The 16,450-nt window shown below is 44.3% G+C and overlaps 1 protein-coding gene across 4 annotated transcripts; it reads left to right on the top strand.

Annotated features, from left to right (window-relative positions):
* The first annotated feature begins 1,629 nt into the window (after nt 1-1,629).
* hnrnpul1l (heterogeneous nuclear ribonucleoprotein U-like 1 like) lies at nt 1,630-11,804 on the top strand. 4 transcript variants are annotated; one of them, XM_036523697.1, is made up of 16 exons: nt 1,630-1,701; nt 2,142-2,420; nt 2,936-3,217; nt 3,810-4,050; nt 4,137-4,210; nt 4,351-4,490; nt 4,708-4,807; nt 5,268-5,380; nt 5,519-5,785; nt 7,582-7,704; nt 7,824-7,952; nt 9,568-9,736; nt 10,618-10,887; nt 10,985-11,157; nt 11,277-11,453; nt 11,541-11,804. In XM_036523697.1, the coding sequence occupies exons 2-16, from the start codon at nt 2,198-2,200 to the stop codon at nt 11,670-11,672; spliced, it is 2,613 nt and encodes an 870-aa protein (XP_036379590.1). In that variant the 5' UTR covers nt 1,630-1,701; nt 2,142-2,197; the 3' UTR covers nt 11,673-11,804. The 4 variants fall into 4 exon arrangements, with proteins under 4 accessions (XP_036379590.1, XP_036379591.1, XP_036379588.1 ...); XM_036523698.1 differs by having other exon boundaries at nt 2,933-3,217; nt 3,813-4,050; XM_036523695.1 differs by having other exon boundaries at nt 2,933-3,217.
* Nucleotides 11,805-16,450: the final 4,646 nt, after the last annotated feature.

The raw sequence follows: 16,450 nt of genomic DNA, 5'->3' as shown, positions 1-16,450 counted from the left end.
CCCTTGGAGGGATCATCTGGAAACCTGGTGTCAGTTTCCACAGCAAATTTATTTCCAGATGATATAACAGATTTTTACTTAATCCCTTCTGAAGTAACCCATTTCAGCCTCGCAGTTTGCAAATGGGATTGCTTTGTCTACATATTTCTCAACATCCATTCATGAAATGAAAAATAATATCACAAATTGTTTCTTTGAATATTCAAGTATACTGCCCTCCAGCATGATTTTAAAAAATAGATAGGTTACCGAACAAATGAACTGAACCACAAAGACCGCACATTTAGTGCATGTGAGAAATACATGTGTATGTGTATGTGTGAAACATACATCTTCACAAAGCAGAAAGAAAACATTGTTTCTTCCGAGTGGTTTTAGGGAAAAACATATCCTAATGTTGAATGCTTTACATTACTGGAGTATTCATAGAATTTATGTTGATATTCATTACATTTTGAAGCTGCAAATTGATTGCAAAAGCATGAATTAATGGATGAGTTCCCCATCATATCATATATTTGTTAGTCTACAGCTGTCCATTCAGCCTACTCTACAAGCTCAAACTGAAGGGGAGACAGGGGGCAGTTAACTTTAAGTGCTTACATGAATATTGTTAATCTACACACAATGGTTACACAGTCACAACTGGAGTTCCTGGAACAATCAACTAGCCATGCCCCTCAGGGAGAGAGGACAGAGTGCCATTGTAGGCTACAATATTTAACGAATGTAATACCAGTGGCCACCACTCATTATTATACCTCAGGCTGGAGTTTCCTTTGAGTTTAGCACAGTATAAATATGTCAGCCTGCACCAGACCTCAGAACACACCTGCTTTGTACCCCTTGACTGATGCTAGAGAATACACACAGCGCCCCTTAAGTTTAAATGTTCATAAGAATACAATAAAGCTAGGCATGACACAGAATGTTGCACATTTCAGACAGCAGTTCTGTCTTTCTATAAATAGTGTGTTCTTCAAGATGCTCATCTTTAGTCAACAATTAGAAAAATAATTAACACAATACAGTAATAATGCAAAGAATCTTTAAAAGCCTATCTAGAGGTGTAACAGGAAACGCTTTGACAGGTGCCATTTTCATAGTGGTCTACTTTTCTTTTACTCCTTCCTGCAGTCCTTGCATTTACACTGTGTGGTACAGTATATTAAGAATATTCCAGTGTAATATTTTGCAAGATCATATGTATTGTATTGTAAGAACAGATTACCATCTTTCCTTGCCCACCGAGGGAATCAGTCTATTAGTAATATGCATTTTAATTTTAGTTCATGAATACTGGCCAATGTTCTATGATTTTATTGAATGTTATGGTGCGAAACTGATCTCATGTCGAAACTGATCTCAATTCAACTCAGTATTAGCAAAATTGTCATAGGGAAGGGTTTGTAGCATATACAGGTATAAGCCCTCCTTGCAGATCACGCTCCTGCACACTCGCATCGATCATTTTGAATCTACAAACCGCGTTTACCTATAAAACGAGAACTTGGATTTCCGGAGAACACTGACGAACGAAGTCAGATAGGCAGCACTTTTGTCCAATCACAAGGGGCGGTGTGGTGACGTTGAGCTCACCTACGGGAGCTGCTGAAGGAGGGAAGAATATCGTCCATTTTGTGGAGCTGGACATAACGAGCGAAGCGAGGGATACGGGTGTGAAATCAGCAACTGAAATAGGTAATATTAACGTTTGGTGTGCAGTGTTATGCTAGCTAATTTTACATCAGATGCCGGTAGACACTATTTGGAGCTTTTCGTGTATTACCGAGCTCACTTAGCTAGTGCATCCGTTACTGTATCAGCTAAACAAGTTCATCTGGCTAAGTAGCTACAACTAGGTGGTGATGCTGTGCAAATGTTACCGTTTGTAAGGTACCTGGCTACTTAACTACCTGCTCTTTGCATGGCATTAAAGGGTTTGGATCTCTGTAGCTAGTTCTCAAGTTTCTGTTCATGCGCTTTGTATTTCAGCAAAAATATTCAGCATCGCAACGTTAGCTATCTCAAGAAAAATAAACCAGTGGGGAGCGCCAGTCATTGCAATGTGTCGGATTTCCTTTGCAGGACCTTAAACTGTACTGAGCACGGTTAATTGTTTATTTTGGTTTGTTTCGCAGAGTGGCGTTTTGAGAAAGAAGAAAAAAAAACAGGTATTCCTTCACAGATTTACAACATGAGTGGAGTAAATGTGAAGAAGCTGAAAGTCAACGAGCTGAAAGAGGAACTTCAGCGGCGAGGCCTGGACACCCGTGGCCTGAAAGCGGACCTCGTCGACAGGTTGCAGGCTGCACTTGAGGCCGAGGCCACTGGGGAAGGAGGCGGGCCGCCGGTTGCCCTCGGAGAGGGCTACGGCATCGGCGGGGAAGCCGGAGACGGCGATGACTATCAGGATGAAGGTATAACAGGCTAACGTTATGGCTAGGAAACATTTTTTTTCGGCGAGCTACGCTGTTGCGTTGAGGGCAGGATGGTTGTTGTTTTGAATCGACGCGGCGATGCAGTGCTTTGAAACCGAAAGAGATTAATGTGGGATTACAGACAGAGATTTACTGTTGGGGGCCAGAGGGTGGCGTGTCATGCAACGTGACTCAAACGATGCCTGTATTGATACGTACAGATCATGTCGATAGTTTGAAGAAAAGTAATTGATTTGTAGTAGTTGGTAGTATTTTCTGTGGGTTGACGGTTTGATTAACGTCACTGTAGTGTGGTTGACGTCTCCTCTGATGTGTATCGTAGCTAACGCTAAAATAGCTAGTGTTGTAAAACAGGATTATGTAGTTGTATAGATGTTTCGTATCGGTGATCTCTGAAACTCCCAAGAAAGCCATTGTTTGTTCTATTGATGCCAGAAGGCACCTACCCTTTCTATTCAATAAGTACCTAAGACGATTTGATTTTCGTAAAGTAGATGAAGTTGAAGGTGAAGAAGAAGATGATGACGAGGAGGAGGAGGAAGACTACCCTGAGCAGCAGGAAGAGGAAAACGGAGAAGGAGGGGAAATGGACAGAGAAGAAGCTTCTGATATGGGCTACGGCATGAACGAGTATGCTGCAGGCAACGTGCCGGAGATCAAACAGGAGTACGAGCAGGAGCTGCTGGAGCCGGAGCCGGAACCGGAGCCGGAGTCAGAGCCAGAGCCACAGGTGCAGGAGGAATCGCCGCTCCTGGAGCAGCCGGAGAGTAAGCCGGGTGAGTGCGGAGTGTACCCGGAACGAGGTGCTGTCTGAAGCTGCTGTGTTGCCTGTGATGGGTCAGCCCATGTGAATTCAGCTTGATAGAACTGAGACTTGGTTTTGTTTGTTTGAAATAGGTCATATAAATGCATTAGCCTCCTGTGAGTAATCAGAAGCTCCCAAGTGATGTGTTTGAAATGGGCATACATGGTTTGTGGTTTAAACCAAAAACTATATAGCTATCTTATAAAGAATGTTGGCTGGTGTCATCCATAAAAATGTTCACATGTTCAGACCTGAAAAGGACTAGAATTAAAATGTCTGTCTTGCTAATAGTAAAATGTCTTATGTTGACAGCTTCATGTCAGCATGCAAGTTTTTTCCCCCCTTTGGCATATAGCAATAAGGAGCAGGGCTTGTAAAATTTGCTGGTTTGATTCCCCTCTGGTGACTTCTTACTATATCCTTGAGAAAAGTACTTGACCCAAAATTGTTTTAGTTAATTCCTAGCTTCACAAGCGGATGACATGCAGTTTTTGTGAAATGTAATGCATGTGGTGTATGAGTTTAAAACAACATTGAAACAATTTTGTCTTATTTGTGTTCAGAAGAGTATAAGATGAAAGAGGAACTGAAGAAGGAGGAGGAGCCGGAGCAGAAGCAGGAGCAGGAGCAGTTTGAGAAGCCAGAGGAGGAGCAGCAACAGCAGCCAGAACCAGCCAATGAATGGGAGGCTCAGGAGGCAGCCCAGCCTAAGGTCGAAGATGACCGCCATGGCCCTTACGGCCGTAAGAGATCTTACGATGAGGCCCGAGGGCACGGCTACTATGAGCACCGTGAAGACAAGAGGTAATTTTGTGTTAGTGATGTCTTGTTTCTGTGCCACTGCCTGTGTTGTCGGCCCGTGTTTCATATGGTGGGTCTGGTCCTGACAGGTCCCGCTCCCCCCAGCCTCCAGCAGAGGAGGAAGAGGAGGACTTTGATGATACTCTGGTGGCCATTGACACATGTGAGTGAGCTTTAGCAGTATATGTGTGACCAGAAACAGTGACTTGGGCCATGGTGCAGCAGTTTGATTTGTTTATTATTCAGGATAGTTTGTAGTGTTAGGATGATTCTGAGACATCCATATTGCGCTTGTTTCTACAGATAACTGCGATCTGCACTTCAAGGTGTCTCGTGATCGGTACAGCGGGTACCCCCTCACCATCGAGGGCTTTGCATACCTGTGGTCAGGAGCCAGGGCCTCCTATGGTGTTAGCAAAGGCCGCGTCTGTTACGAGATGAAGGTAAAGTAGAAGGAACAGTTAGTTTTTTTTTGGAAACTAATAGCCTGACAGTGTAAATTGTATCAAAGAATTGGCATCCTTGCATTTTGAAATGGCTGAAAACCTTTTGGCAGCGAAGTTGTATAGGTATGGGCGATTTTTTGCGGTGTTGTCTCTTGATGGTGGGTTTGCAAGTGTAAGGTATAAATCAGCTGTGTCTTTGTCACCCCTCTCCCAGATTAATGAGGAGATCTCTGTGAAGCACCTGCCCAGCAGTGAGCCCGACCCCCATGTTGTGCGTGTGGGCTGGTCTTTGGACTCCTGCAGCACACAGCTGGGTGAGAGAAACTAGAAGACACAAACACAGCAGAATATATATGCTGAAACCCATATACGGCATCCTTTTTTGGATATATGCATTTCTTCAATAACTGTTTTCTAGTAGTCCTGACCAGTAAATTGTTACTTTTTATATTGTGCATGCTGATATGTGTTGTTACAAGAGCAACCTGCAACAGCAGAAAAGGGAATATTCATGTGAATCGATCATATTGTCTGTTTGTTACACATGCACATGATAAAAGTTGCACTCTTCAGTGCATTTTGGCATGTAATTAAAAAAGTAACATCTGAAGGAGTGGCCTACAAATGAACGTGTCCATACACAGTCTTCCCACATTTCAACTCTGACATTTTCAAAGACAGTTTGTATAAATGCATGGTTTTTCTGTTTTCACTGATTTAAGAAGGATTGTACTTTGGAATGCTGCATACAAATTTAATTCTGTTCTGTTCCAGGTGAGGAGGAGTTCTCCTACGGGTATGGAGGAACAGGAAAGAAATCCACAAACTGCAAATTTGAGGATTATGGGGAGAAGTTTGGCGAGAATGATGTCCTTGGCTGTTACATTGTAAGTATACGGGTTCGTCTCAAATGTCTCTCTGCCCGAGCACCCTTCCCCCTGCCCTATTCTTGAACTCTTTTTGTTCTTGTTTATTTTCAGTGTAACGGGTAAGACCAAATGTCTCTTCTGTGATGTATCTCTCAGGACTTCGAGAGTAGCGAGGAGATTGAGATCGCTTACTCGAAGAACGGGAAGTGGCTTGGAGTGTGCTTCCGCGTCAACCGGGAGGAGCTGGCAGGACGGCCGCTCTTCCCCCACGTGCTCGTCAAGAACTGCGCCATCGAATTCAACTTTGGCCAAAAGGAGGAGCCCTACTTCCCTCTGCAGGAAGGGTTTACCCTCATCCAGAACGTCCAGCTGGAAGACAGGACCAGGGGCACCGTGGGACCTGCCACTAAGGCGGAATGCGAGGTAGGTCATTCTGGGCTGAGTTCTGCAATACAGCTAGGGATTCACCCCAATGCCACTTTGTTATATATAACCTGCATATCACAAAGTCCAAATGGCTATTTTGTGGGCCAGGCTGTTCCTGCAGGATATGGTTAAAGGCATATATATAACGTGGTTCTGTCAGATTTTAAACACAAATAGAAGCCTCTGGTTTGTGATTTCATGTGTTGCCAAATTGGCCTTGCCTGGGCTACAGTTGTGTTATGTAAGGGTTACGTTTTTGAACCAACTGTTCAGCTTGATGCTTTCCCTGGAGTTTTTTTGAAATACTTGACCTTTGCATGTTGAAGTAATAAGTTCAGCATCAGGCATCGTATAAGCTGTTGATGTAATGGTCCTGCACTGCATAGAAGGCGTCTCTTTTGTTTCAGTATAAAATTTATTGAAGCACATTATAGCCGTGTTAGCACTGAGGGAACGGAGCTGTGATGTGGGAGCTGTTAAGCTGTACTGAGGTCTGATGAAGGTCGACTACTGGGATGGCAAGCCTTTTTTAGCAGGCCCCTTGCGTTTATTTGGACCCAGTAGCTGGAGCTCGTAAGTGGCATGTTATGGAGTTGACAGCTGTTGCAGTTGCTGTTGCAGTTGCGGTTACAGCAGCACTGGAGGGAGTGGTGCAGCAGGCGTTGGAACTTTCTGAGCCTGTTTTAACAGCCTGAACTAGCTTAGTTAGCTGTCTGTGGCATGGGAGAGACATTATGGAGGGTCTGAGTGTTAAATGGAATCGGAAGGAGAAGATGACAATCTCTGCTTTTTGAAGTGTGACCCCCTAGGGGTTTCATGACCCCTAATGGCTAAGCTTAAAGCTCTTTTCCATTAGCCTTCAGTGGCATGCCCAGGTGATTCCGATGCCAGCAGCGTTGTCACCATAGGTAGATGGACATTACATGTGATGAAATATACATTCACCACTTTCATGAAAGATTCTTTAGAGTGTAGTGCTAGAAAAAGTGTTACCCACTTTGCTCCTCGATGCCACCCAGTTTTCCTATAGCAAGAGTGCACACACCTCATAGGGCACCAACAAAGTTTCCAGTTGTCTAAGCAATCAACTCTGAGCCAGTAGAGTGCAACAATACCTGTATTTTTTCAGCCATTGGAGCAAGCTTGTTTTTAGTGCCCATGTGGTTGTTAAAATACAAAAGCATTCTCACACATCACCGTTGTTGTTCAGAAGCACTCATACATCAGCATTCTCCTGTTTTAAACAAGCCCTTAGCGTGTTGATGATCTCCCCGACCCTTCTCGGTACTGTTTCGCCCTGAATTTATGTCATCCTACTCCTTAAGACATGTGCCAAGTGAGATAGCCCCTGAAAATGTTCCACATTGCTTCAGAAGCTGAAATCACCACATTACTGCAGGAGGAGATCCTCTTGCATGGTGGGACTACATCTGTGGTTATAAACTGTGATTTCACGTCTAATGTCACCAGCCTCGGAGCTGACAGGTTTTTTCCAGTGCAGGGATTTACCAGCAACAGCGCTTCAAAAGCCTCTGTTTCAGCATCCATCCACACCGTGCCTGTCTCCCATTCAGCAGAAACCATGACTGCTGCATTTACTGGATACTAATAGACTTTCACCAACACTTCAGAATCAGCCCCGCTAATATAAAAACAGACCATTGTAAGTCCACAGTGTTGGCTGGTCGATAACTTTGGAGACCTCTTTACGTAGTGCTGTCAGGTTCTGTGTCATTCAACATGAGCTCGGATGTGCTGGTTTGAAGTGCCGGTGGTCTACTTGTCTTTCTCAGATCCTGATGATGGTGGGCCTTCCTGCAGCTGGCAAGACCACGTGGGCTATGAAGCACGCAGAGGAGAACCCTGGCAAGAAGTACAACATCCTGGGCACCAATGCCATCATGGAGAAGATGAAGGTCAGAGCACAAGGCGGACTAGCTGTGGAATGCATTTCATTCACGTATGTCATCTTCCAGCATCACAGCACGAAAAGCAGCCTTCCCACAAACTAAAACCGACTCCTCCCCCCTCCCAGGTGATGGGCCTGCGTCGTCAGCGGAACTACGCGGGCCGCTGGGACGTTCTGATCCAGCAGGCCACGCAGTGTCTGAACCGGCTGATCCAGATCGCAGCCCGTAAGAAGCGCAACTACATCTTGGACCAGGTACTGCCCCCCAGCCCCCTTCCCTTTAGGAGTTGCACACCCCTTCCCTCACCCCTTGCCCCTTCCTCACTGCTGTTCACTGATACACACACCCATTAATGCACTCTGAAACTGTCTCTCTAGTGTAGGAGCATTGATAAGCCTCTGCAATCCTTGCTTGAACTCGCTACACGTTTCTTTGTTCTGAACATGTTGTTGCTGTCATGTATTGAAAGGAAACCATTAATCTGTTTTGTTCAAGTGACAGAGGAAAATGCAAAAATCGTACCTGTTGTCATTCTTCAGTATTTTTTGATTTCTTTATTGTATGTCTTGTTGAACGAACTCTTTCTACACTGTACAAATAGTCCATGTGAATAATAAGATGTTGAAAAACAAGTAAACACTGCCTGGTGAGTAAGAAATACACCTTTGTTGCTATGTTAATTGTAAAAATAAAGTAAAATTCACATAGACTTTGATATAAAATAGTAACAGTACTTTTACATGTAGAGTATGGAACTTGTGAATGTTGTATTTTAAAATAATAAAACATCAAGGTAAGTAGAAAAACTAACGAACCAGTTTCAGCTTTCCAGGGCGTTACTCTGCAAGTGTCAAGGTAGGTAAGGTCTAATGGACATGCCATGGGGTTGCCATGGAAACCGTGAGTATGCACAGGTAGGTAGTGAGTGTTTGTACATGTCAGAGGGGCAGATGTGCGTATGAAGAGCAGGTAGGTAACGGTAAGTAAGGGGACCCTGTCAGTGTAGCATAGACCTCTTTTTTGTTGCACACTTAAAAGTTTCACTGAGCAAATTCCTGCTAAGGTCAGTGTCAAGTTGGCTGCTGTTTGTTGCATTGGTCTTAAAGGATGTAAGCTGCTGTTCTAGAGAACCACAGAAACAATCAGGACGGTTTTCATATTACTTGGATATTTCTTTGGAAAGATGTGACACAGAAATGATACAGACGATATGACTAGATAAGTGTGTGCAGTAACATCATTGTCGGGCTAAAGTGCAGGGCATTGCTTACTTTGAGAGTTTAGAGGTACTGAGTAAGTGCAGTTAGCCAGGTACTAACTGAACTCATTCCTGTACCAGTTGTCATGCCTTTGATGCAAGAGATGTCACCTGATTGCTGTGGTGTCTGCTGTGCACAACATATTTGAATATAAACGTTTCATTTAATAAGTGCATCAGTGTTGTTCTGTTCAGTTGTGCAGGGCCGTGATTGATTTCAGCTTGTCACTGTTTTTGAACTTAACTGTGCACCAGGCTTTTTATTACTGAACGCTCTCTGACCATCTGTATGTTCCATAAGGGACAACAAATGGCAAGAATAGGCAGCTGAATTGTTAGTAATTTTTGGGGTCCCTTATATATAACCTTTTTCCAAAGTAAAGGGTGTCTGAAGAGATGCTGCAATCCAGTCGTGAAGGTAGGTTTGTGAGGTTGTGAGAGACAACCATTAGTAGTTCCAGAACATAGACATGACAACCAAGGAAAAAAACTCTCTCACTTTCATCATTGCAGGATTCCAATTTCCCTCCTATGGAACGCAAAGCCGTAACAAAAGCAGACAAGCAAACAATAATGAACAGCTTCTACTTCTTTCTTGTCACCATTGCTAGACAAATGTATATGGATCAGCCCAGAGACGAAAAATGCGTCCTTTTGAAGGTTTTCAACGCAAGGCTATTGTAATTTGTCCCACGGACGAGGATTTAAAAGAGCGAACGTTAAAGCGAACTGATGAGGAAGGGAAGGATGTGCCCGATCATGCTGTGTTAGAAATGAAAGGTAGGAATTCCATGGAAAACAAACCAAAAAAAAATAAACAACAAACAAGATCTGCTTTTACTATGTATGTTTTTATTTATTTATTTTTTTTAAATCGAACTTGGAAGACCCCTCCCCTGTCCCCCTCAGTTTAGCCTTTCGCCAGATTTAAGACCTGTTCCCACTGTTCCCCTGTGCCTTCTTCCTTAATTAATTTTCATTGGCATTTTTTGTACTTCATTTCCCCCCTCCCTTTTTCCATTTCCTTCTTTATCACTGCAAACTGAGGATTCAGATCTTTTGAAGGTGTCCCATTTACTTCATCAGGTTTGGATAGATGAATTGTCATGGGGAGCAAGAAGCATTTTCTCTGGGTGTTTTGTGATTTTCACCCGTGTTTTAGATGTGGACTCCACAGCCCACCGGCAGGGTATACCTTTCAAAAATTAATGCTGAAAACCAAAATTAGGGGAGTGTTGGCTTCTTAACTAGAGCAGCCGTTCATTGATGCATTCAACAAACGCTATCGATTTATACGCACAATGCTTTGGCTTACTACCAGTGACTGGTAAAGTAATGCTTGATTTGCAGTGACCTTTTGTTTCCCCCACTTTTCCCCTTTCTCATAACTCCTCTCTCTGTAGTCTGGCGATTTTGTTTTATTTTTATTCTTTTGTTCCCCCTTAAATTGGAGCAAATCTTCCCTCTCCTTCCCTTGAGGCAACGTTTGCTCCAGATCCTGTTAAGCCCCACTGTCACTCTCTCCACCTATCCTCTCCACCCTTTCCTTTCTCTGTGGCTTTTTTCTCTCATCCCTGTCCGATGGTAATTGCGTTTCTCTTTGTCTCCCGGCGGCGCGGCTGTGCTCGTCCTCACTGCATCCCTGCCTCTACCTCCTGTAGCCAACTTTGTGCTCCCAGAGGCTGGCGAGTTTCTTGACGAAGTGACCTTCATTGAGGTGCAGCGGGAGGAAGCGGACAAGCTGGTGAAGCAGTACAACGAGGAGGGCCGCAAGGCCGGGCCCCCCCCAGACAAGCGCTTTGACAACCGGCAAGGCGGCTTTCGCGGCCGCGGCGGTGGCTACCAGCGCTATGACAACCGCGGCGGCCCCCAGGGAGGCCGGGGAGGCTACCAGAACCGTGGTGGAGGCGGAGGCGGTGGCTTCCGGGGAGGTGAGGAGCTGTTGTCCGCTCGCATTTTGTATGGTTAGCATTTTGTGTTTGTGTGTTTGTTTGAAGGGCTAACTGAACCTGCTGCTGCCCTCTGCAGGATACAACCGTGGCGGGTACAACCAGAACCGCTGGGGGGGCAATCACCGGGACGGAGGCGCAGGGGGGCGCGGGGGATACAACCGCAACCAGCAGTCCGGAGGCGGCTACAACCACAACCGCCAGGCCCCCTACAGCAAGGGAGGCAGTGGGGGCGGCTACAACCAGGCGCAGGTGAGCGTGTGCATAATGTCCAATCTGCGGGGCTACTTTAGGGACATTTCCAAAGTCAGAGTCCTACACTGACTTTGGAAATGTCACTCACACTCACTGCTCGTTTTCTCCTCCTGTAGCCACAGAGCTACAACCAGGGTTACAGTCAAGGGTACAACCAGGGCAACTACAGCCAGGGCTACAACTACGCCAACTACGGCCAGTACCCAGGGTATAGCCAAGGCTACAGCCAAACCCCTGCTGCCACTGGGCAGACCTACAACCAGCAACAGAACTACAACCAGCAGTACCAGCAGGTGAGAGTTGCCCCATCATGACTTTCCCCATCATGAGTTAGCGTCACGTCCAGGGCCCCCCTGACTTCTCTCGCTCTCTCCCTGCAGTATGCACAGCAGTGGCAGCAGTATTACCAGAACCAGAGCCAGTGGAACCAATACTACGGGCAGTACGGGAACTACGGCAGCTACTCCGGCCAGGGCACTCAAGGCACCCAGGGCTCCCAGGGCACACAGTAGCGCCCCCTACAGCCCCTCACCCTGCAGTGACACATGGCAGATGGATGGCGTCCCCTTCGGCAGCATCTCACCACTTCTCCCCTCTGTCTTGTGTCCCTCTCCATCTCCACTCTACGCCCCCCCCCCCCCCCCCCCCCAATATACTCCATCTGCCCTTTTCTCCAAGGCTCCCATCAGATTGTCTAGATTTTAAATTTTCTTTGCCTTAAAAGCTTGCACCGTTTCTGTTCATGTTGCTGTCAGTGTGTATCTTAGCTCCATTAGGCCCTGCACTTGATTAGTGGAACATGCAGCTTACTTCTAGTCTGCTTTAGATGGGAACCATGTCCTGTCAAGTGAGATACAGCAATGTACAACACTGGATGCAGATACCATCTGCGGTACCTGTCAGTGCTGTGCAGAAGTGTGTGTCATAGCTCAATTAATTTGGCTGGGACTTGCACGCATATGCTTGCCATCATTTACTTTTGGAGTTTTAAAGGGAGGGGCGGTGGAGGTGTTTGTTAATTTTTGTTATCAATATTTCCCCTTTTCAGTTAATTTAGGGGTTAGACCATAGATCAAAGAACATCAGATTCATTTTTTTGTTTTTGTTTTTATTAATGCTTTAGAGGCTTTCAGCTGGGTTGCTTGATACCTGTTCCTGTATCTTTAAGGATTTTGATTTGATAGATACAATTTGCCCCCTAGATTCATTAAAATGGAGGTCTGAGAAGACTAACATTTTACTTAGTGCGTTTGTGTAACTTATTTTGTGATCAAGGCAAATTTGAGGCCGTCAAAATTTTACCATTGTTTGCTTTTCCTTTTATAATGTACCATTTTAAAGCTGTTAATAATTCTGTCAGATGCATATAGCCTTCCCTTGTCCCTCCAGGTTGTTTTGCAAGTTTTGTGGTCATTAACAGGTTTTTTGTGCGTGTAAACTTTTTTATACCATGTCTGTAAAACTGTTATCTGCACGTGGTTCTATGTTCAATCAAAATTCACACTTTTTGTATTTGAGAATATATTCGGATGACTCCAACTGAATTGTGTTTGTTTTTATTTAAACACTTGTGATCATTATTGCCAGCCTTTGCAGCTCATACTTTCATCTGAATGACTGATACTCACACTGTCCCAGACTTTGGACGCCAGCCAATCGTAGTGTTAATCATAGAAATATTTCCAGATTGTGTGAAGGAAATTATGCAATGGTTCCAATAATTTATTAAATCTCCCATTACAAAAAGTCCGGAAGAACTGCTTTGCAAATGTTGCTGCCAAACACAGTGGGTAGTGACATTTTGGTGATTGAAGCCAATCATTTTTGGAAAGTTGGTTCTCGCCACCTTTGGTTGGTCTCTCGGAAAAGCGCCATCTTTCTCATGTCTTTCTGCGTTATAGATAGCTTTAGGTGTTAGCTTTAGGCTGTTAACTGTCTGGGTATTGGCTTTGATTTGATCGTGATCTTCCATTTCCTGCATTAGTAAGAAAATTAACTGAAGACATATTTAAGTCTTTTTGATATGAGCAGAAAATTTAATTATGGCCTATAATGCATTGCAGTGAAGAGCTGATTTTTAAAAAAATCGCTTAAGATCCACTGATCGTCGAAAACGTACGGCCCGCCTTCATACCCTTACATGAAGGCGACTTAAATGTAATGAATCAAGTAAACTTATCATTCCAATTGATAATCAAGCAGGCTGATTTGGAGTATAAAGTGCTGTTCACTAAACTGAGAAGGTGGTAGCATGACCTCAAACATAAAGAGATTCGTGGAAATGAGGGGGTAAAGATTGGAGCTATTAGCCCTGATGTCTCATTCTTCACCCCTGCCCGAAAGCGGTGTAGCTACGGAAGCGTAGGCCGTCTAGATGTAATCTCCAGTTTCCTTGATGGTATGTCCTAATTCGTTCGTACAGCTGTGCTAGATGGCGCTTTACAAGTCCTTGGCAAAACATGCAGAAGATTTTTTTTTTGTCCTAATGGGAAGATTTTCGTGTTCGTTTTCTTCCTTGACACAGATACCCTTCCGTAATATCTAGGTGGTTAAAATCCCCGGTTCATGCTGAGGTCAAATATACATTTAAAGTTTCTACACTTAGTTTGTTCGTGAGCAGACCTCACTTTATATAGCCTACTTTACATTTACCCATATATAGCCTTCACATATTATAGCGGCGTCACTGGGAAGCTTCAGAGGCATATTTGCCGGACTAGCGAGTGTTGCTAACTCGGTAGCCACCGCTACAGTAGAAATTGCACTCCTGGCAGTTACTGTCAAATGTCCCCAGTATCGAATAAACCCGCGACAGGGAAGTAGCACGAGAGAATACACACCATCCAACACACTCCCTCACATTAGGTGGCGACATTTCGCCATTCAGTTGGATGTCAGACTTCCACAAGGAGTAGAAACTACAATCTGCGCTACTCAGAATGGGGGAGAGACCGTGCGTCGAATCTGGCGGGGTATACCCAAAACCACCTGAGCACTGAGACTTTGGGTTTGTCTGGGTTTCCTACTGAAATTGCTATAATGACTCATAATGTATACAACACCAGTGTCCACGATGGTCTCCGTTAGTTGGCACACATGAACGGTATTTTTTCTGTTCCCCAATTTAATGTTAAGCAGAAAGTTTAAAATGACCACCCAAAATTGCTATTCACCGAGACATAGTTTCTAGGAAGAGTGCTGGGGAAAGAGATTGCGTACAATTTCTGTATTATCCTACATTTCTTGACCTGCATATCCAATATTACATAAAATCGGGATACTCTGGGATATCAATATCACAAAATGACTTGATCTGGTGACAAAATGGCAAAATCAGGAACACTTGTGACAAGTCTGCATTCCATGAATGGAACTGTGAAATTGTGACGATACAGTATAGAATCCTAATACATGGTGTATATAACACTTGCTCAGAATTTCATATTTCAGTGTAACATTTTACAGTTTAACGGTCCTGTATCAGTAATGCCTTAGAAGTCAGTTTTGCAGTTTTACAAGCCATGTGGGAAACCTGTGATCACAGGTGCTACCACCTGGCTTGTCTAACGGTAGGTGAAACATTATTTGCTAGAGCATGTTTTTGTTGTTTGTGTCTTCGTGTCAGTTTAGTTAAGAAACTAAGTTTCTGTTCCACATTCTCTCCTTTCTTCCTTGGCTTTCTTCACACCTCACTTTTTTATTTTCTCCTCTTTGCTGTCTCTCTTTCTCTCTCTCCTCCCATGATCAGGTGGCCTTGACTGGCCTACTGATTGGTACAGCGAGGAGCATTGTGTCCTCCTGGCTGCAAAGCTACTTCAGGAATGGCGTTCGGGCAGAAACAAGGCTGTCACAGTCACTCCTGTACAGCCGTCCACCCGTCCCTGCTAACAGGGTGAACACCTCTGCTTGCCCTTGGAAAAAGAGAGTGGAATTCCTCACCCCTCTCCCTGTACAACGTACAGTGCCCCTCTCTACTCTCCCCTGGGAATTTAGAGTGGGTCCCCCTACTTATAGAGTGGACCGCCCTGCTCGACCATGGGGACTTGACTCTTCGAAGGCCAGCGCCAGTAACACCAGTAACACAGGTTAGGTTTAGACTGTGGTATGCAGAGTACTATTTAGGAGAAAATTTACTCTATTAATGTGCAGCGGCACAGAGATTGCAAACACCTAGGGCTCTGTTTAAAATCGATAAATTCACATTACTATGTTAAATGTAAATAATGCCATAGTGCCATAGCATTATTGGTGTAATAGCTTATTTATTATGGCAAGGTCATTATAAAGCACTTGTGACAACATTAAAGGAATATAAATGGTACTAAAGGACGTTTAATTGAGTTACCTCCTTATCTTCATTGAATTGAGGGAATTCACCTGCATCATTGTTGTGGAGGTGACAGTGGCTTAAATGTTGCTGAACATAACTGTTCCCTGCCCTCTGCTTCCTTGTCACATATAAACGAACATAAACATGTTATAATCTAGTACATAAAAATCTATTTGCATTTCCACCATCCTTGGCAACATAGTATCACAAGAAAACTATGCTACCTTATTTCCTTGGCTTTTTGACGGGCCTAGGACAAGGGCTAGCCCCTCTGATGCAGACTCGAAAGCGGTCGATGACACCCTCATCTATGTTTTCGAGCACACTTTTAAATTGAGGGGATAGCTAAGTTCTGTAGACGTGTCTGGCCCATGTGCGTTGGCACCTCGCAGCGCTGAAAGAGCGCCCACAAATACAGCTGCTCACTGGTATTGTTAATGTAGCCTGAGTCTTTTTCAGAGATGGAGACAGGAGAGGATCCAATAACTTGTACACTGTTTGTGTGTCGGAAGTGACCTCAGTCTCGTTTTTACGTGACAGGTCGTTTCTGGCGACTGCTAGTTCTTCCAAATGTAACTGGTTTAGTGCCTTTTAAAAATATTTATGCGAGTTCATCAAGGTGCTCCTGAGACAGAAAGTTTTTGGTCTTTGGACCATAGGCTTGGACTTGTTGAACAGTGATGCGTCAACGAGTAACTACTCCAGCTAAAGGCTTGAAAGCTCGAAGCTGTTTGACTGGTGCGGTGGCCAGATTAGCCCGCTGGTATCGACAGCTAATGTATACACACGGCTTAGGAGGCCACGGGACAAAGTTTCATCAGTTAAAAGTTAGAAGACAAATATCAACACAAACTGTATTTTTGCTGTCGAGCTATAAGTTGGCACTCGTTATATTCCCGTTATATCTTGTAATGTTAACATTAACTTTCTCATTTTTGTTTCATCGCCGTATTGTATGAA

This window comes from Megalops cyprinoides, chromosome 3 (genome assembly GCF_013368585.1).
Source record: "Megalops cyprinoides isolate fMegCyp1 chromosome 3, fMegCyp1.pri, whole genome shotgun sequence".
Taxonomy (NCBI): Eukaryota; Metazoa; Chordata; class Actinopteri; order Elopiformes; family Megalopidae; genus Megalops; species Megalops cyprinoides.
The sequence above is the reverse complement of the archived record's forward strand: the minus strand, read 5'-3'. Positions and strand labels throughout refer to the sequence as shown.